We start from the raw sequence: 20,761 nt of genomic DNA, 5'->3' as shown, positions 1-20,761 counted from the left end.
GGAATATCAAAGACTATTTATTATCTTTGTCTGTAGTGGGAGTGGTGAGGGGCAGGAACTGGGATGATAGAAGATTACAGGCAGACAGCAAGAGAGAGCCATTTTTATATGGAGTAATCTGAGCAGTGATTTAATGGAGTTAATACCAAGTGGTCAGATGCCATTCATGTGGACATTGAAGGATCCAGGTTTCAGGTGGTCCATATGTTGGAAGATGCAGACAATAAGGAACATTAAATGCAGCTCTGTCAAGATTAACCCACAGGAGGTTGGCCTTTCTGTATACTGAGAAGTGATAATTGACTTCATTTTTTAAACTCAAGTGAATGAACACAAATAGAAATGAGTAGTCAATAGGTTAACTGGTCATCCAAAAATATTTTTAAATCAATTACTTTTCTTACCAACAGTAAGAAATTTTAAAGACAAATTGGAGGAAAATGTACAAACAACAAGAAATATGAAATAACCAGAAATAAGTTTAAGAAGACTTAAAAATAATACAGCTACCAGAGACAACTTAATGGAGAGATGTACCTTCTTTGAAAGGGAAGAAAAACTTGACATCATATAGATAGTTGTGTTCCTTAAATTTCAGTGACTCTCTGAAGTGTTATAAACTGAATGTAAAATTCCTCTGAAAGAATAAGCTTGTGAGAATATCCAGGCTAAATCTAAATGATAGAAGGTAGACTTGTGGCTTGTTGTGATGGATTCTCAAGCTCTAGGATTTAACTTTAACACATATAATCTGTTAGCTCCTGATCTCATTACCAACCACCTTTATTTTTATTCTTTTCATTTATTAGAGAGAGAGAAGGAGAGCAAGCACAAGCAGCAGCAGGGAGGACAGAGGTAGAAGGAGATGCAAACTCCCTGCTGAGCAGGAAGCCTGACAAGAGGTTTGATCCCAGGACCCTGGGGATCATGACCTGAGCCAAAGGCAGATGCTCAACTGACTGACCGCCCCCACCAGGCACCCCTAGGATTTAACTTTAGCACATCTAACCTGTTAACTCCTGATGTCATCGCCAGCCACCTTCAACTGAATATTTGCATCACTCATAATTTTGAAACAAACTCCGTCAAAACCTTATTTAAAATGTATTTTCGAAGGTGTATTCAAATTTATGCATTATAAAATTAGAGATTTTCCCGTAAGTCTCATGCTTAAAATTACCCCCTAAACATTTATTTGAAATCCGTTCTGGTTTAAGACATTGAGCATAACCGGTGTCCCAAAATCCAATGTTGTCCCTTTTCTTCCTTCTTTTTTTAAAAAACGTTTTAAACAGATTAACATGTGTGATTAGGACAAGCTCATGGTAATAATCTTGACCACCACATATCGTAGCAAAAAATAGAAATCACTAGTAATTTTATTTCCAAAACAAAATTCAAACATGGTTTGTATTTTGATTTTGGATACTGCATTTGACTAATATAGGAACTTCATACCTGAAGGTAGCATTACATACTTATCATTAATGAAGATTATTTTTCTAGAAGTACTAGTTTGTGCTGATAAATTTACCCCTCTTTCCCAGCCCACATTGTAAGATCACTGCGAGAAAGAATAAAAACAAACCAATTTGCTTCTTGATTGGCCTAATAATCTTTGGCTTGGTTTCCATTCACTTCAGTAGTTACAAGGTTTTAGTGGGCAAGAGACTTAAGTCTTAAAAGGGTTTGAAATAGGGGTGCCTGGGTGGCTCAGTTATTCAGGCATCCAACTCTTGGTTTCAGCCTAAGTCATGATCTCAGGGTAGTGAGATCAAGCTCCATGCAGGTTTCATGCTGGGTATGGAACCTGCTGAAGATCTCTGTTTCCCTCTTCCCATCTACCACCTCCTCCCTTTAAAAAAAAAAAAAAAAAGTAGGTTTAAGAATATTCATTCTTACAGCCTACCCACTATCTCCCAGGTGGTTCTGACATAGAAAGAACTTAAGCCCCACTTTAACAACCACTCATTTATGAAGTTCACAGTCAGATTTTACCAGAAACCATATGGCTCAAGCCTACCCAAAATGACCTGTCATGGAAGAGAAGAAAGGGCTTCAGCTTTATTTGTATTTTCTGTCCTAGTTTTGGTTAAGAGTTGTTTTATTCTGTGTGTTCCTGTCTTAGGCCAGGCTCCCATTAATTAGTAAGAAAACAGGACACGCCAGGCAAAAGCTTGAGGCTACAGAGCCTGCTCACACTCTCTTCCACATCTTCCTCCTCCTGTCTCCAAAGACACCCCTTTAGTTGGTCACCTACTGCTGTGCCCCCTCTGTAAAACCAGCCTTCTCTCAGCAGTGGCAGGAGGACGCTAACAGTGACTTCATGAATTGGTGGTGGTATGTTCATAACAGTAAAAGAGAGAGATGCCTTCTAGTACCCCTTCCCCAGGTCTGGCTTACCTTTTCAGAGATTATTCCAAAGAAATATAGGGGAGGATAATGGGTTGGGGGTTGGAGGAGCAAACAGGGGTGGTGGAAAGGGGATTCCGATATACTACAAAAGATGGGCTTGCCATTTTCTCCCACAATTTAGCCAACAATACTGTGCAGGTAGCTACTCTTGAAACAAGCTAGCCTTCAGCTTAGAAAAGACATTGCCTCTGCCTTCTTTCTAAGATCACCTGACAATTTAGTATTTGAAGCTGTTCAAAGAGAGAGTAGGAATTACTGTTACATTAAAGCTCTTTTTCCTGGACAAGATTCTAGGGGTTTTGTTCTAAGAATTGGCAAGAACTTCTTGCAAAGATCAGGGGGCAGTCATCATTTGTGGCATGTATTTAAGATGGACAAAGTCTGAGAACCAAATACTGTTGAGAGAGAGCTGATCTTTGCACCTAGAATGCCATATTTTATTTCAAACCCACATACTGCTTTCTTTTTAGATGTTTTCCTTCCATCCCTTTCCTGTGCCCAGGAGGGCTGACCTAACCCTGCAAGGAAAGCCCAGACAGCCTCAAGTACTAGCACAGCCCAGGACCTCATTGACAAATAATATTGATGGGCTAGAGGAAATGGATGGTTGTGCTGTCACATCACCATGTGTGTCTGCTGAGCAGCAGGTTTCTTTCAAGAATATCGCTTGGATTTTGAAAGGCAGAGTTTGGCAGGGGAGTGGAGAAGAACAAGTGTAGCATGAGTTGCAGGCAGGATATATTTGTGGAACTAATATCCCATCCACTGTCACAGTGGTTCATCCATTTCGATACATTGTGCTCACAATGACAACCAGCTTCTTGTTGACCCATGTAATTGCAAATCCCTTTTCCTTCATCCCCAAGAAGACCTAATTTGGCCCAGGTGTTGAGATTAGGGGCTATTTCTGTTTCTTCTCCCCAAAGTAGCCAGAGCAGCTAGGCCCCCAAGAAAAGAGACCCCAGCCCATGGAGATACCAAAGGGTTACCTCCTATTGCCAAGCTGGTGACAGCCATGTGGATTAATGCAGGGAAGTGTGAACTCTTTCAAGTCCCATACTGGATACTCGGAATATCCAGCCTGTGTCCAGAGATGATTTAGTTCACTCTAACCCTAAATACTGCAGAGGGAGAAAATAATTTTCCCTCTACTCTTCTGAGTCCTTAGCTGAGACTTCCACAATGAAAGGCAGATTCACAAGAGAAGAACATTATTAACATGTTGGCCTTATGTATATGTGGGAGATACCCAGGGAAAAATGAGTAACTCAAAGAGGTGTCTTTAGACCTCAGTATTAAATTCCATCTTAATAGGGAGAGGGGAGGGAGGATATGGGCCTCTCAGGGGACAGTAAATGATTTTTATGAAAGATGAAGGGACTGAAGAAGAATAGGCAGGAGGTATAACAATTTCTGATGGTGTGTTGTGAACTTCTAGCCTATTCTTTTGTGATGAGTCAATCCTTCATGGTTGATGGAACTCCCAGGGAAATCCCTTTGGAGAATCTGTCTTTAGGCAGGGAAGTGGAGGTCAGAGAAAGCCACTTCATGCATTTGCTCTCCTTCAAATACCTGCAGCTCAAAATAGTCCACACACTGAAGCAGCATCTTTTGGGGTGACATGTCCTGCTATACTCTTCAATAATAATATGTAATGATAATACCTTCCCTGAACAATAGCTAGATTTCACTTACTTTTTTTTTTTTATGAAAGAATTTATTTATTTGTGAGAGCTAGAGAAAGCACAAGTTGGGGGAAGGGACATAGTGAGAGGGAGAAGCAGACTTCCTGCTGAGCAGAGTCCCATACAGGGCTCCACACCAGGACCTCAAGATGATGAGCTGAGCTGAAGTCAGACGCTTAACCCACTGAGCCACCCAGGTGCCCCTCACTTATTTTCTTAATCAGTTACAATTGTTAATCCTTTTTGGGTTTGATATTGGTATTGTGTTTATCTTTGCAGTGATAATGTAGGGATTTGCTTTCAAAATAAACAGGATTTGGGAGAAGAGGTAGATGAAATGAGATTGGCCATGAGTAAATAATCATTCTTTTGTCTACTTTGTATATATCATAAAACTCAGAGTAAACAGTTGGAAATTCTTTCTAATCATTTACAAAAATAAGTGGGAACTTTTAATTACTCAGTTAGCTGTGATGTAAACTAAGTATTATTCTCCAAATTAGGCCAGCCTGAGTTTTTCTAATGAGATCTATGACCGATCTTTAAACAGTGTCACTATTCTATGAACACCACCTACCTTCACTGGCCAAATAGAAAATGCATACACTACCCTATGCTCCTTTACCCCAAATTTTTAAAAATGGAAAAATCTCTAATCAAGCATGATAGGAAAAATTTCATATCAAGCATGGTAGGAAGAGAGCAGCTCTGTGCCGTGCAGCTCTGTAGTACATGCTGCGGGAATGGGGACCTGATGTGGACGCAAGAAAGCCAGAATCTCATTCAGAAACTGAAATGTGATAAACAACCCTTATGAAGATGCCCCTCCCAGAAACCACGTATTGGGCTGCTCTCAGGAAGCCACCGATCCGGGAATAGGTTCTTTTCCTTGAGTCTTATCCATTTCAGAGATGTAAAATGAAGAAAAGGTATCTTGTGTTCTTTGGGTTTCTTGGAACTGCAATATCTAATGATATCTAATATCATCGCCCTTTAGACTCTTCAAACAGTAAAACCAACTAAGCTGTGATGGCCCCTCCCATCAGCAATGATGAGCTCATGCTGGCTTCATAAGGCTGACTCTCCTATCTGTCACCCAGTTTTCTGGGAAGAAACGGTAAAGCTTCCTCAATGGAAAGGTTCCTTCTTGACCCACAGTATTTGCTGTATCCTTTTGTCATATCTTTGCCTGGAAGAATTGGAAAGGCAGGCCATTGGCTTATTAAAACCACCCCTGACCAGTTGGGTCCAAGTTTGCCAGAACAGGGTCCACCCTCCAGTAGAAAATTTCTCTGGTCTTTCCCATGCCAATCTTCCCAAGTCCAGGAATCCCCAGTGAAGTACATCCCTTCCTATTGCTATTTATGCTGTCTGGTGTAGCCAGAAAGGGCTCTGGGCTAGAAATCAGAATGCCTGGCCTCTAGTGCTGATTTGAGGAGCATGAAATACTTAAGCTAAATGAATAGAGCCCTTTTCTCCAAGGGATACAGAAAACCCTGGACCCTGCCCTCCAGGGGCTTATGATCCAAGGAGGGAAAAGACAAGCAAACTGTAGGCATTCATAATTTCAAAACAAACCTCCCATTAAAGCATACAGTTGCCATGGCAGCCATATCTTATAGGGTACTGGGAGGGAGCATCTGAAAAGGAGAGTCAGTCCTCACGGCACACTGGGCACTGGGCAGGGTTCCCTATAGGATGATGGTCAGCCAGAGCTAAATCTTGGAATATAATCAGTGCATGCTGAGGACAGGAAAGATGTCTCAGGCAGCCCAAGCTTATGACTGGGGCAACATGACAGGAGGTTAAAATCCAAAGAGGGAGGTTCCAAATTGCAGAGGGCCTCCTTAATTCGTCTTCAGCTGCATCCTGTAGGCACTGGAGAACCAGAAGGGCTTCGATGGGATGTGGGTGGGGAGATGATGTAACTATCCTATCATATTTGGGTTTTTCCACGATCACACGGTAAAGTGATCTTCCATATAGACAGAAGGAGTGAGATGGAGGAAGTGTCTGTCAGAGCTCAGATGAGGTAGAGAGGTACAGGGGTCCAGACAGAAAGCCTTGAGGATCCCGGCGAAGCCAGCAAAACTGGGAACAAATAAGCAAGGGCATAACTGGAGAGTATTAAGGCGGTGAATTCCACAGGTCTTGGTGTCTGAATGAGTTTGGTGGGAAACAGGCAGTCAACGTACGGGTTAAGAGGTTCTAGGCACTTAGGGTATTGTGTAGGCAGTCCCTCAGTCCTCTTATTTAGCTTCCTTATTTGTGACATTTGGATAATTGGTGTGGTACACACTCGCCTTGTCCACATTTCATGAACACTGGTATGGTATCATGCGTGATACAGCTGTACATGCTCTTTTGCGAACAGCCGTGCAAATTAAAGGATTCGGAAAATCCAAAAGAAAGGGGTGGCAAGGGAGAGAGGGGAGGTAGAGAAGAGGTGTTTGGCCAAGCAGTGTATTTTCAGCACAGGTAGAGAAAATGCGTATTTGTGGTGATAGAAATTAAGAACAGGAAATAAGGATGTCAAATGTAAGATCTGTTAAAATGTATCTAGGGGCACCTGGGTTGCTTAGTGGGTTTAGCATCCAACTCTTGATCTCAGCTCAGATCTAGATCTTAGGTACTTGAGTTTAAAAAAAAAAAAATCTGTTTAGGCTTACTGCTTATGTTTTCTTGAAAAAGGTACTAATTTTCATGTATAAATTATACTAATTCTAATTCTTGTATCTGTGCAAGTTAGTTATCTTTAAAATACTGGGATAAACATTTCTTCTCAACAACAGTGAGGAGTTACTCTATTACATCTGTTGATACATATGATAATTACCATCTATATGATTAGATCATGGTATTAATATATGACATATGATATGTTACTTATATCATATGTCATGATATAAATGTCAAATAATTCTCTGGCAATAATACATATAAAACCTGGGGATGGATTCCAGGGGAGAAAAACTCAGATAAGATACAGTTAATGGGTTTACTTTCGTGAGGAGCTTACATTCATACTTTTGAATCTGAAAACTCAAAGTAACCAAGAAAGTACTCTTTTATTATTTATTCCCATAGGGTAGCATAAACTGTTCTTTGCTTAAGTATCTTGTTTGGAAGCATTTTTGGTTAAACCATGGCTTTTTAGAGGAAACTGTTTTCTCTAACGTATGGATATTGCATTTTTTAAAAAGTGACAGGAGAGCCTGGGTGGTGTAGTCCTTTAAGCATCCAGCTCTTGATTTCTGCTCAAGTTAGGATCTGAGGGTTGTCAGGTGGAGCCCTGCATCAGGCTCCATGCTCAGTGTGGAGTCTGCGTCTCTCCTTGACCCATGCCACTCCCTCATTCACATGCTCTCTCTCTCGCTCTCTCTCAAATAAATAAATATTTTTAAAAATTTTAGTTTGCAAGTAAATAAAGAACAAAAAGTGACTTTCTTGTCTAGTGGTTGAGTCCCATTAATTTTCATTAGAAAGAAGCCCTGAGTCTTAGTAATACAAAGCACTTAAGCAAAGAGAATTTTCTCGTGACATCTCATGACATCCAAAGAGCCTGTGTCCATTTTGGTCCCTGGGGGTAATGTGGCAGGAAGTCTGGAGCCGACTTCTGGAAATTCCTGTATGGCCCAGCCCGGCGAACATCCTGAGCTGTCCTCACACACAGGCAATTCTGAGCCGTGAGATCAGAGGACAGAAGCCTGAGGACATAGCACTGCCGAGTTTGAGTGGGGGAAACAAAGGAGAGACAGGTTTCCGGAGCGCTCTTTGGTGCTATTTTGGAACCTTGTGGCAACTTTTAACTCTTCTGCAATGTGCATGTGCGTGGGTCTTTCAGCTCTCAGGCTTTTGATGTTTTTTGGGTTTTGTTTTATTTTGTTTTTAACCTGCATAGAACAGAAAGAGTTCCAGGAAATGAAGGGTATAAGAGGGAAGGAAGCCCTTGCATCATCAGAGATGACAGCCAGGGTGGCACGAGGCAGCCCCTTTCTCCTGTCTCCCGTGCTTCCCGTGCAAATGCCTCCTCCAGCAGCTGAGGGCCAAAGCAGCACAGCCTGTTTCCACAGACACAGTGGGGGCTCCTCAAAACAAGAACAAACATTGCTCTTCAAGTTGGCTTCCAGTGGCCCTGGATTGGGGTGGGTTTTTTGTTTTTTTTTTTTTAATGGTACTGTGCTATTAATAGGTGAAATATTCCCTTCTGGTTAAGTACATGTATTTATGACATGATACATCCCCTCTGTCTCCGGAATAAAAGTTACTCTCATGCATGGTAACAAGAGAAATGAAACTTAATTCAGGAGGCATTTGTATTTTTTTTAAGATTTTATTTATTTAATTGACAGAGATCGCAAGTAGGCAGAGAGGTACACAGAGGGGGAGGAGGAAGCAGGCTCCCTGCTGAGCAGAGAGCCTAATGTGGGGCTCCATCCCAGGACCCTGGGATCATGACCTGAGCCAAAGGCAAAGGCTTAACCCACTGATCCACCCAGGCACTCCCAGGAGGTATTTATATTAACATAAATTCATGTTCTGCCCATGTTGCTTATAAGGGATGTCCTGCTTGGCCTGGAGGGAGGGGGTAGAGGTATACTTTTTCCTTTCCCTCTTACCCCCTGGTCCTCTACCTTCTCTTTGTTGGAAGAGTACCTATAAATCCAGACTCCCTCACATTCATCTCATCCAGTACCCATCTATCAGAGGTTAGAATGTCATTATCTCAGGAGTATCATTTTTTAAAATATTTTTTTATCTATATATTTTAAAGAGCATGTGTGTGCGAGTGGGGATCAGAGGGAGAGGGAGAGAGAATCTCAAGCAGGCTCCTCACTGAGCATAGAGCCGGTGTCATGGGGCTCCATCTCACGACCCTGAGATAATGACCTGAGTCAAAATTAACAGTCAGCTGTTCAACTAACTGAGCTACCCAGGTACCCTTCACAGGTATCCTTTTAAGAAAGTTGTGCCTCGGGGCACCTGGGTGGCTCAGTGGGTTAAGCCTCTGCCTTTGGCTCAAATCATGATCTCAGGGTCCTGGGATCAAGCGCCGCATCGGGCTCTCTGCTCAGGGGGGAGCCTGCTTCCCTCTCTCTCTCTCTGCCTGCCTCTCTGCCTACTTGTGATCTCTCTCTGTCAAAAACATCTCAAAAAAAAAAAAAAGTTGTGCCTCATTTTAGGGTAGGGCTCTGTTACTTTCTCAGAATTTTGAGGCTCCTCTGCTTACCAACACCTTTCTCCTCAGCCACTTGATTTTTTTCTGATTGCACTCGCCTCTCATGCCCTTCTGCTAAAGACACCTCTCCTTGGCACTCCCAGGATCCGTGTTAATTGTTCCTTTCTCTTTCCTTGCACACTCTAACGTTTTACGACTTCTGCCGGAAGCCTTTATCCTCCCAGCTTTGTACTATCCTTGGTCCTCTTTTCCCTCAAATTGTGTTTCCAAATTGTTATTCTTTGATGGAAACGCACACAGGCATTAACATCTTTAATCTGGGTTTTAATGAGGTTGATAGAACAGCGGGTTTGGGTTTTTTAATGTGTGCCAATTGCCTTTATTTCAGATGTAAATCTGTTGAGAGCAGAGACTGTCCTTAAATATTTGTTCTTCCCTTCTTCCTTGCCATGTTCAGGATGTGGTAGGTTCAAAGACAAGGCATGTGGCTATTTATCTTGGATATCAGATCTCTTCTGGTATAGAGGTGTTTAGAAATTGTGGCCCTCCCCCAAGCTCATTGAAAGAACTTCTTAATTTTCCTTAAATTCTAGCATTCCTGCTCTGGGCAGTAAGCACATTTATGAATTTGAGCAGTTAGAAGTCCAACTTATATAAAACAGCTTTGCTTTTATCATTCAGAATTGCCTGTAATGGCAAATGGCTATTTTATCTTAGGGCATATTCTTTTTCTGTATCGTGCTCTGTAAATACATTCCCAGTGATCCAGTTGCTCTCCATATTCTAGGTTTTAATTTAGTTATTTCTCAAGTATGTGAGGTACTTTCTGATCTTATTTAATACTTATGATACTTTGAGTACTTTCCATAATAGCTATAGATTTGTTAATACTGTACTTTCTCTAAGTAATTTTTTCCTGGATTTCATGCCCTTTTCTTTTCAAGATTTTATTTATTTATTTGACAGAGAGAGATCACAAGTAGGCAGAGAGGCAGAAGTAGGATCCCCGCTGAGCAGAGAGCCCGATGTGGGGCTCGATCCCAGGACCCTGAGATCATGACCCGAGCAGAGGCTTAACCCACTGAGCCACCCAGGCACCCCATCATGACCTTTTCTTTTGTATTCCTACCTTTCTGCTTTTCTAAGTGTTTCATTCTGCTTTTAAAATTTATTTCTTCCCCAAACACATCCTTCAGGCCAAAGCTTTAATAAATGTCCTTGAATATATCTTAGATACATGAAAATGGCTTATTCTGACATCTAGCAATTTCTCATGGAGAACAACTTCTAAAAAGGAGTGGAGATAGAGATATAAAAACTCCTTAAAGCCCTTGCCCATGAGAAAATTATATTCTTGTTTAAAGGAACCATATTAAACATATTTTTAGAAATTTTGTTAGCACTGAGCAAGGCAACATACAAAATACTATTTACATGCCGAGTTTGTAAGTAACAAAAGGGAACTCGCTGTCAGCATCATCAATTTGCCTTTCCTGGAAATTGGAAAAGTCAATTGCTGTCTCCTTGATGTATTTTCTTGTCATTTTATTTTGTTATTTTCCATTTGTGCTTGGCCTCAAAGTACCACTACTGAGAAGTGACTTCGTTTGATTATAATTCTGCTTGCAATCCTCATTTCTTCCAACAATAAAGACAGTCTGAGTTGTCACAGGGATTCAAATTCTCGCTTACCTAACTAATGATTAGTGTGAGGAATAAGGCTGTACACAGTGCTGATTCAGTGTAAGGGAAAGTGGAAAGACGACCTTTTCCTCCCTTCTGGCCCCTTCAACACGGCCCCCTTCCAATAGAAGTTGTAAGGCACACCTGGTAAAGAGTTTACAACGTAGGCTGAAAGCAAATGTAAGCCAAAGCACTTTTTAAAATGCTGATTTTGGGGACACCTGGCTGGCTCAGTCAGTAGAGCATGTGACTCTGGGTCTTGGGGTCTTGAGTTGAAGCCCCGCATTGGGTATAGAGATTACTTTTTAAAAATGCTGATTTTTGTCCTGTACTGCAAATACACTCAAAGTTGTCTGGTCAGTAAGTATTAATTGCACAATTTCTTATACCCAGACACCGTAGCTAAAGAATTTCTTATACCCAGACACCGTAGCCAGTGTGACAAAGGTCGATAATTAGACATGCCCCAGGCATGGGACAGTGTGTAGTTGTGGGGAGTTGGGAAGCAGCAGGGAGGATAGTGTGTAGTTGTGGGGAGTGGGGAAGTGACAGAGGATAGTGTATAGTTGTGGGGAAGGGGCAGAGAGGATAGTGTGTAGTTGTGGGGAGTGGGGAAGGGGCAGAGAGGATAGTGGGGAGTGGGGAAGGGGCAGAGAGGATAGTGTGTAGTTGTGGGGAGTTGGGAAGAGGCAGAGAGGATAGCCCAGCTGGAGCCAGGGCACAGAGGGAGGATGGAACATGATGTAAGCGAGGTCATGGGGAGAAGACCAGCATGGCTGGAACGCAGAACTTTTGTTGAAAAGTAGAAGAACACGGCATAACTCTGGCAGGTCTTGGCTTATATCCAGACGCCACAATCCAGATGCTCGATAGAAAGCCATTGTTGGTTCTGGAGCGATGGCTTGACGCAGGGGAGGCGGTGTCTCTGGAGGATGAATTGGGCATTGATGGCTCAGGCGACTTGTGGAGGGGGACCCCGGAGATCGCTGCTGTGTGTTCAGGGATTGAAGGCAAAGGTCTGCAGCTGCAGCGCTTCTGCCCTGGTGACTTCATCTTGAAGCAGGGACAAAAGCCCTTTCGGGGCTTTTTTTTGTTTGTTTGTTTTCTTTTCTTGTAAACATAAGCTAGTTTGAGTTGGGTTTCTCTTCCTTCGGAACCAGAATCCCGGAGATCAAATGCTTTTTGGAATTGAGTTGCCTTAGGCTTTGAAAGCAAAGCAGTGTTGTAGGCAAACAGAATTAGGAGAAGGTGGAAAGGTGGGAGTGACTCACGCGATGGGTTCTGGGACAGATATTTGTCCACTGAAATACGAGCAGAGGGGAGCTCTGTGGGACCAGTTTAAAGAGGTGTGTTGGGCCCAGTTGGTGGCCCGTGGTGAGCCACTCCTCTATGCCTAGGATACTGCAGCTGAAGCTGTCGCTCTAGTCTATGGCCATGTGCTTGGGACTTAGCAGAAAGAAGTTTCCAGCTGGCAGAATCTCTCCTCTGCAGTCAGTTACTCTTTTTGCTGTTGTTCTTTGGGTTGTTTGGTTTCTTAGATACGGCTTTCTCACGATATGTTAGACGACTATTGCTAACAATAGACATCTGTTATTTCTGAAACTAGGTTTGCAAAATCCCTCCCACCCAACATTTCCTTTTGCGTTCTAGTTGTTGGTGGCAATCCTATCTTCTCCATCCTCCAGATAACCTTGGGGTTATCTTGGATATTGCTCTCCATTGCTTGCTCTCTTCTCTCTTCTGGTGTTATCTCTGGATTCATTCTCCTGTGCTGTCTACTGCTTCTTGCCTTCACTCTCAGCCCCCTACCCCCACCCCGTGCTTAGCCACTGATATAGTATAATCCCTCCAGATTCCGTAGCTCTTCAGACCCTCATGATGGCTGTGTGGGAAAAGATGGGCGCTTCACACCCTGCCGCTTCATTCCTTCTGCTTAAAAATGTTTCATTTAGGGGCGCCTGGGTGGCTCAGTGGGTTAAAGCCTCTGCCTTCGGCTCAGGTCATGATCCCAGGGTTCTGGGATCGAGCCCCGCATCGGGCTCCCTGCTAGGCGGGGAGTCTGCTTCACTTCCTCTCCCTCTCTGCGTGCCTCTCTGCGTGCCTCTCTGCCTGCTTGTCTATCAAATAAAAATTTTTTTAAAAAATTAAGAAAAAAAAGTTTCATTTATCCCTGCTGCCAACCAAGTGAAGACTAAAAGCAGCCCACTCTCATTAGGAATCAAACTTTCCAACAACGTAATGTCCACTTCTTTCTGCTGCCTGCACTCCAGAGAAAACCAGCCTGCTCCATTTTCTTGTGCATGTGTAACTCTTCCTTGTCTGCCTATTTTTGCTACTGCCTCTCCTTGTATTTCTGTGCCCTTTTGGTATCTCAGCCAATTCTAACTTGTACGTCCCCAGTTCAAACATTGATCCTTCCCCCATGACGGTTGCACAAATACAGTGTCTCTCCAGGTAGAGAGGTGGCAGAGATGACTACTGTGTGGTAATGGAAGGGTTTGATTTTCTCCATCCAAAGGAACAGGTCTATTTTTTTATTTACAGCACTAATAGAAATACTGTTTACACTTGTGATTTCTTGTACTGCAATGTATTTCTGACAGCTTAATGAGAAAAGCAATACTGCCCTCCCCTCATAAAAGCCCACAATGTCATGCTGATTTCCTCCACAAATCTTCCCTGATTCTCCTCTTCACAGCTAGATTTCTTAATTCCCAAGGCACTGCGTGTATGGTAGCCATCCCTTATAACCTGTATTATGTGTTAATTAGGTGCTAAACTTAAATTCCCAGTAGAGGCCACAGTCCTGGAAAGGGCAGCACCTGGCAGTATGTTCTGTACATAGCAGGAACTCAGACATTTGAAGACAGCAAATCCACCTATTTTTATGATCTGTGCTGTATTTTACGTCCTCTTTATAAGGTATTAACTTGTTTTTAAGTGTTCACAAATTAATAAAGTGCATTAAAATTTATAACAAACTCAATTTCACCTCCCCTCTTCTCCGTGTGCCTCCCCAGTAGCTTCTTCTAACTGTGCCTGATTTTAGTTGCAGTGGTTACTTCATTATCTGTAAAAATGTTTGTATCCTGCTCCTTCTTGCTTATTAATATTTAAACCTTATCTCTTCGCTTCCTGTTGTGATGGAACATAAGAGTCAATGCAGACTAGCTCCCTGCCTCCGTCTGCCTACTCCTAATGTTGCCTAGGCATATCCCTCTTTCTAAATCCTACTTTCTCCTTTACCTTTTTAAAGAATACATCAATCTATATTTGATGAACAGCCAGTGCACAGGTTTTCTCGTGAGAGTTTGGGACTGTGGTTGGAAGGAAGTGAGTGAGGGGGTCAGGAGCTGAGGAGGGGTGAACAGGGCAGGTCACCAAGTGCCTGTAAGCTACAGAGGACTTGGACTCTGGGAGAATTTATGAGTCCAGGAGGGTTTTCCCTTGCCATACTACCGTGATCCATTTCCTGGGTGCTGTCTTCTCTCTTTGAAGATATTCATTGGAAGGCTATGGGGTTTTTTTCTTGTTCGCTTGTTTACCTTAAGTTTTCTTCTCTTCTCTGAAGTCAGTTCCCTAAGGGTTTTACTTTCCTGTTGGTTTATCTCGATCTTGTCATTAAGACTTCAGGTTTTCTTCAAGGGTCTGGCAATCCTTTGTTGTCATTTCATATATCAGAAAGAGGGACTAGTAAGCTCTTCTGGAATCTTTGGAAGGGCATGGGTAGTGGATTGGCACCTAGCCTGGGGACTACCGATTCCCCATGGGAGGATAAGAAGGGTTTACTGTAAGGTTCCACCCTCCATACAGGGTACCCTGGCTTTGTACAACTAAGTTCACTCTGTCTTTTCACTGACATCCCTTCTGATATTTGACCTCCATGGCTAATGGTCTTCCTGCCTGATGATGGGGGCCGGGGTCAAGAGGAGACCGTCAAAGATCTCTTACACACAACTTGAATTTAATCTAATGTATTCATCAACTTCTTAGCCTTCCTCTTATAGCCCCTCATTGGACTTTGACAGACCAGATTACTGTTCTCTTACCTTCCACTGATGCCCTTCTTTCTTTCTTTTTTTTAAGATTTTATTTATTTGACAGAGAGAAAGATCAGAAGTAGGCAGAGAGGCAGGCAGAGAGAGAGAGAGAGGGACGAAGGCTGCCTGCTGAGCAGAGAGCCTGATGCAGGACTCGATCCCAGGACCCTGAGATCATGACCTGAGCCAAAGGCAGCGGCTTAACCCACTGAGCCACCCAGGTGCCCCAATGCCCATATTCTAACTACAGCTTCCTTACTTGGCTGCATGAGTTAATACTGTACTTTACTTTCTACTTTCCATATACCAGAAATTTGCGAATTACTCTTCTGTTGATGGTTTCCCTCCAGGATTATAAGCAGGAGTATTACTTCTTTTATACTTATTTTAACGGGCCTCAGAAAGGAGAGGCAAACATTAGTGCTCCATTCCTCCCTCTTGAACTAGAAGCCTGTGAGGTTTCATGAAAGGTTTTGCTGAAACCAAAGAATACTACATTTGGGGCATTTTTCCCCCTACCTGCCAGTAAGCCTATCAAAAAGTCAGTTTGTCATCGACGTTTTATTTTAATGTTAGGCCCAACCCTAATATCCACTTAACTTCTAATTGTTTAGCATCAGTTATTTAAAAAGTCAGTTCTAGAATATTGCAAGAATCAGTGATATAGTTGTGAAAAGAAGTATTGCTCCTGAATGTTTCAGTCAACAGCCCAATAGAAAAATTGGCAACGTGTTTAAACGTTAAATCACAAAACAGGGGGCACCTGGGTGGCTCAGTGGGTTAAGCCGCTGCTTAAGTTATAATTTATCGTTAAGTTATAATTTATCCATCTCAGTGGAACTCTATGCAATAATTAAAAAGAAAGAGGAAGCTCTGTGTCTACTGATAGGGAAAGCACCAAGGTATATAGTAAGTAAAAAGCGGGGGAAAGCCAGCTGTATGATAGTATCCTATCATTTGTGCTTAGACAATACATACACTTGAATGTACACAGATTGTTGCTGGAAAGACATACAGAAACTAGGAACAGTAGTGGGTGCCTCTTGGGAGACAAACAGGACCACCATGAAACAGGGATAGTAGGGAGATTTGTTTTGTGATTTGTAACTTTTTAATTGAAGTGGAGTTGATACACAATGTTCCATGAGTTGCAAGGGTACAACATAGTAATTCTACAGGTCTATACATTATGCTGCTGTCACCACAAGCATCATTACCATACAATATTACAGCACCATCAACTATATTCCCTATGCTATACCTTTCATCCCTCTGCCTTATTGATTGCATAACTGAAAGCCTGTATCTCCCAGTCCTCTACATCCATTGTGCCCGTCCTCCTACCCCTACTCTCTGGGAGCTATCAGTTTGTTCTGTGTATTTATGGGTCTCTTTCTACCTTTTGTTTGTATTTATTCATTTGTATTGTTCTTTAGATTCCAAATACAAGTGAAATCATAAGGTATTTGTCTTTCTCTGTCTGCTTAATTCACTTAACATAACACCCTCTGGACCCACCCATGTTGTGACAAATGGCGAAGTCTCATTCTTTTTAATGGCTGTGTAATATTCCATTGTGTGTCTGTATTGTATCTTCTTTCTTCATTAATTTATCAGTAGATACTTGGGCTGCTTCCATAGCTTGACTATTGTGAGTAATGCTGCAATGAACCTAGGGATGCATATATCTTTTTAGATTCATGTTTTTTGTTTCTTTGTGTAAATACCCAGAAGTGGAATTACTGAGTTATGTGGTATTTCTATTTTTAATTTTTTGAGGAACCTCCACACTGTTTTCTGCAGTGACTGTCCCAAATTACATTCCTACCAACAGTGCATGAGGGTTACCTTTTCTCCACATCTTCACCAACACTTGTTATTTCTTGTCTTTTTAAGTCTTACCATTCTGAAAGGTAAGAGATGGTATCTCATTGTGGTTTGAATTTGCATTTTCCTGATGAGTGCTGCTGCTTTGTCACATCTTTTCATGTGTCTGTCGGCCATCTGTATATCTTCTTTGGAAAAATGTTTGTTCAGCTCCTCTGCCCATTTGCTAGTCAGATTATTTGTTTTTTGGTGTTATGGGAGTTCTTGATATATTTTGGCTATTAACCCCTTATTGGATATATCATTTGCAAGTAACTTCTTGCATTCAGTAGGTTGCCTTTTTGTTTTGTTCATGGTTTCCTACGTTGTGTAAAGGCGTTTTATTTTGGTGTGGTCCCAAGTTTGTTTTTATTTTATTTCCTTTGCCTAAGGATGCCTATCTAGAAGAATGTTGCTAAGGTCAATGTCAAAGAGATTATTCACTATGTTTTCTTCTACAAGTCATGGTTTCAGGCCTCACATTTAAGTCTTTAATCCATTTTGAGTTTATTTTTGTGTATGGTGTAAGAAAGTGGTCCCGTTTCCTTTTCTCGCATGTAGCCATCCAGTTTTTCCAGCACCATTTGCTGAAGAAATTGTCTTTTCCTCATTGTACATTCTTTTTTTTTTTTTTACATTTTTTTTTTTTTAAGATTTTATTTTGTCAGAGAGAGAGGGAGAGAGAGCGAGCACAGGCAGACAGAATGGCAGGCAGAGGCAGAGGGAGAAGCAGGCTCCCCGCCAAGCAAGGAGCCCGATGTGGGACTCGATCCCAGGACTCTGGGACCATGACCTGAGCCGAAGGCAGCTGCTTAACCAACTGAGCCACCCAGGCGTCCCCTCATTGTACATTCTTGCTTCCTTTTTCATAGATTAATTGACCATATAAGTGTGGGTTTATTTCTGGGCTTTCTATTCTGTTCCATTGATCTATGTGTCTCTTTTGGGCCATTACCATACTATCTTGATGACTACAGTGTCGTAGTTTATCTTGAAATCTGGGATTATGATACCTCCAGCTTTATTCTTCTTTGTCAAGGTTTCTTTGGGTATTTAGGGTCTTTTGTGATTTCATACAAATTTTAGGATTACTTGTTCTAGTTTTGTGAAAAACGCTGTTGGTATTTTGTTAGGGATTGCACCTTGTAGATTGCTTTGTCCTACTACTGTGGACATTGTAACAATATTCTTTCAGTCAATGAGCACAGGCTGTCTTTCCATTTGTTTGTATCATCTTTGATTTCTTTCATCAGTGGTTTATAGTTTTCAGAGTTCCATTTGTAACTTTTGTATTGTGTACTTTTGCTTCTGGTACTTACACAGAAATGAACATGTAGATACATAAAATTTAAAGTTTCTAGACAAAGATCTACTGTATCAAAATTGTAGATGAAAGACTTCTTTCTGGCTTATGAAAATCTAGTTTGGGAGATTTTGCATTTACTTTGCAGTTGGAGAGGCTGAGGGGTCTTAGAGAGGCTCTGGTGTCCATCACCACCTCCTATACCTTTGTGCCCCATTCTGCACCCTTCTTACCGTTACCATGATGTCTCCTGATTTGTCCCATGGCTGCTGCCAAGCCTCCCATAGATCCCTCCTCTAACATTGTAGTCCATCTCTTGGGTTCCACGTAGTACTGCCCTTGCCTGCCAGCCAGTCTTGAAACCACTAAGCAAACAACACACCAAAAACACAGATTTGGTGGGACACCTGAGTGGCTCAGGTGATTGTTTGATCTGTGATTTTGGCTCAGGTCATGATCCCTGGGTTGTGAGATCAAGCCCCATGTTGAGATCTGTAAGCAGTGGAGAGTCTGCTTGAGATTCTCTGTCTCCCTTTCCCCCACCACCACCCCCTCAAATAAATAAATCTTTAAAGAAATAAAATAAATTTAAAAAATTTTAAAAAAATAACAAGGGTTTGGTGCCCTAGGTCTTGGCACCAGGTGTACCCTCATTTCCAATATAGGGTTTCAGCACAGCACTGTATTATGACAGACCTGGCCTTAATCACTATGATCCCCTTTCCAGAATTTTATCCCCTTGAGATCCTCTGGTGAAACATAGCCTATCTTCAAGTCACTTCCAAACCTTGTTGGTCAAAACTGTGGTTTCAGCATACGGTGATCAGGGATTTTTTTTTTTTTTAAGTGACAATGGATTTAAAACTACCCTCAGCCATGCTACTATAAGGGAGTTGACGACATTTCTTATGCTTTAGCTTAGACTGATTTAACTTGAAGGTAGATTCAACTCCAGGGATTCACCACTGTGATTAGAAAGGAACACATCTGCCTGGACTGAACCATAGAAGGCATTTGTTTTCCTTTACCTGAGATGCCACTTACTCATCTGGAATGCACCTTAATCACCATTCTGCCCAATAGGTACTTACCTTGACTTGGGATGCTTGGGATGATGGTTCATTCTCAGCATGAGGGACAAAGTGATGGAGAAATTAATGGGATGGGAGAAAGGAATGCTGAGTTTACCCTTCAACTCAGAGACACTCTTCCCAGGAGGAATATAAGAATTCCAATTCTGAAAAATTGTGAAATCTGAGTCATCTCATCATCAGCTTAATGAGGTCTGGGAATTGACTCATATTGTCCTCTCGGTAGGGATTGTCCAGCCCGTTTTTTTTTTTTTATTTATAGATTGTGTAACAGTGTGGGGCAGTGTCTTATTGAAACCAGTACCTCCTAGCTGGTAATAAAAATGCATTCCCCCAAAGGGTAACGTCAGGCTTGGTTGGGATAAGCAGGACTGTCTCAGTGCTCTGGAATTCCACCGAAAAGCTTTCAGGGCCCACAAGTGATACTTACATTGGGTTGGAGTTGGGAGAAGAAATAACTCGTTAAGGCCGAGTGAAGGTTGATCATGCATTTCCAGCATCTGGTTCTTCTGAGGATACAGTAAAACTGTCAGTCACTTATCTCTGTGTCACCTGCCCAGCTCAGCATCCTGCTGTCCTAGCAGGGACCCTTCCAGTAAACATTTGTGGAAAGAGGAAGGTTGGATTATTTGCCATTAGTGTCACCACTAGGGCCACATTCTAGTGATCCCTGAGAAGTTCAGCATATTTTGTGAGAACTCAATACCAGTTTTGATGGCTGGGCAGAAAAGAGCCTTTGCCATCACTGCAGTGAAGGGTGTGGGGCGAAGACAGGCTCACGTGGTATTGTGGAAAGCAGATAGCGACCTCACCAGGAAGGCAGGAGAGCTGACGGAGGATGACATGGAACGTGTGATTGCCATTATGCAGAATCCATACCAGTATAAGATTCCAGACTGGTTCTTGAACACACTGAAGGATATTAAGCATGGAAAAAAATACAGCCAGGTCCTGGCTCATGGTCTGTACAGCAAACTCTGGGAAGACCTGCAGTAATGGAAAAAGACTCGGGCTCACACAGGGCTGCAACACTTTTGGGGACTTCATGTCTGAGGCCAACACTTAAGATCATAGGCTGCTGAGGCCGCACCACGGGTGTGTCCAAGAGGAAATTTAAATCTTGAGGCTTTATCTATTAGTAAATTGTTTATGTATCAAAAAGAGAGAGAAAGGAAAAAAGAAGAAGACTTTCTTTTGGTTTTGTTTGGTTTTGTCTTGTTTTTTAGTTGACTCTTGTAGCCAATGTCCCTGAAAGGCCTTATCTTCTTGGTTAGAAAAAAAGACAGAAAAATACCTGGTTTCTTCTTTTTCATGATTTAAACAAGACCTGTTATTTCATCTCCGTTGTCAGTGAGTTCAGCTTTATTGACAGTTATTTTAAAGTGACAGAGGGGCCTTGTGGAACCATCCCATTGCCCTCCCATGCTCGGCCAGTCTTTGCTGTTTGGATTCTATTACGGTTTCAGTCCTCTGCCACAAGACCTCAAGGGGGAGGGGTG

At 42.2% G+C, this 20,761-nt stretch overlaps 1 protein-coding gene and 1 pseudogene across 11 annotated transcripts in view; both read left to right on the top strand.

Annotated features, from left to right (window-relative positions):
* The window catches only part of GRAMD2B (GRAM domain containing 2B), a 111,122-nt gene that overhangs the window by 59,590 nt on the left and 30,771 nt on the right, over window positions 1–20,761 (top strand). For 4 of the 11 annotated variants that reach the window (XM_047729971.1, XM_047729967.1, XM_047729968.1 and 1 more), the window contains exon 1: window positions 8,109–8,245. The exons of 5 other annotated variants lie outside the window; for them this stretch is intronic. In XM_047729971.1, the coding sequence (XP_047585927.1) occupies window positions 8,124–8,245 (122 nt within the window). In that variant the 5' untranslated portion in view covers window positions 8,109–8,123. Of the gene's footprint in view, window positions 1–8,006; window positions 8,246–20,761 lie in introns of those variants that run through there. 2 more of the 11 variants (XM_047729972.1, XM_047729973.1) reach the window with 1 other exon arrangement.
* LOC125100193 (40S ribosomal protein S18-like) lies at window positions 11,825–20,386 on the top strand (annotated as a pseudogene).

This window comes from Lutra lutra, chromosome 5, assembly GCF_902655055.1.
Source record: "Lutra lutra chromosome 5, mLutLut1.2, whole genome shotgun sequence".
NCBI lineage: Eukaryota > Metazoa > Chordata > Mammalia > Carnivora > Mustelidae > Lutra > Lutra lutra.
Note: the sequence above shows the minus strand (reverse complement) of the source record. Positions and strands in the feature narration are given on the sequence as shown.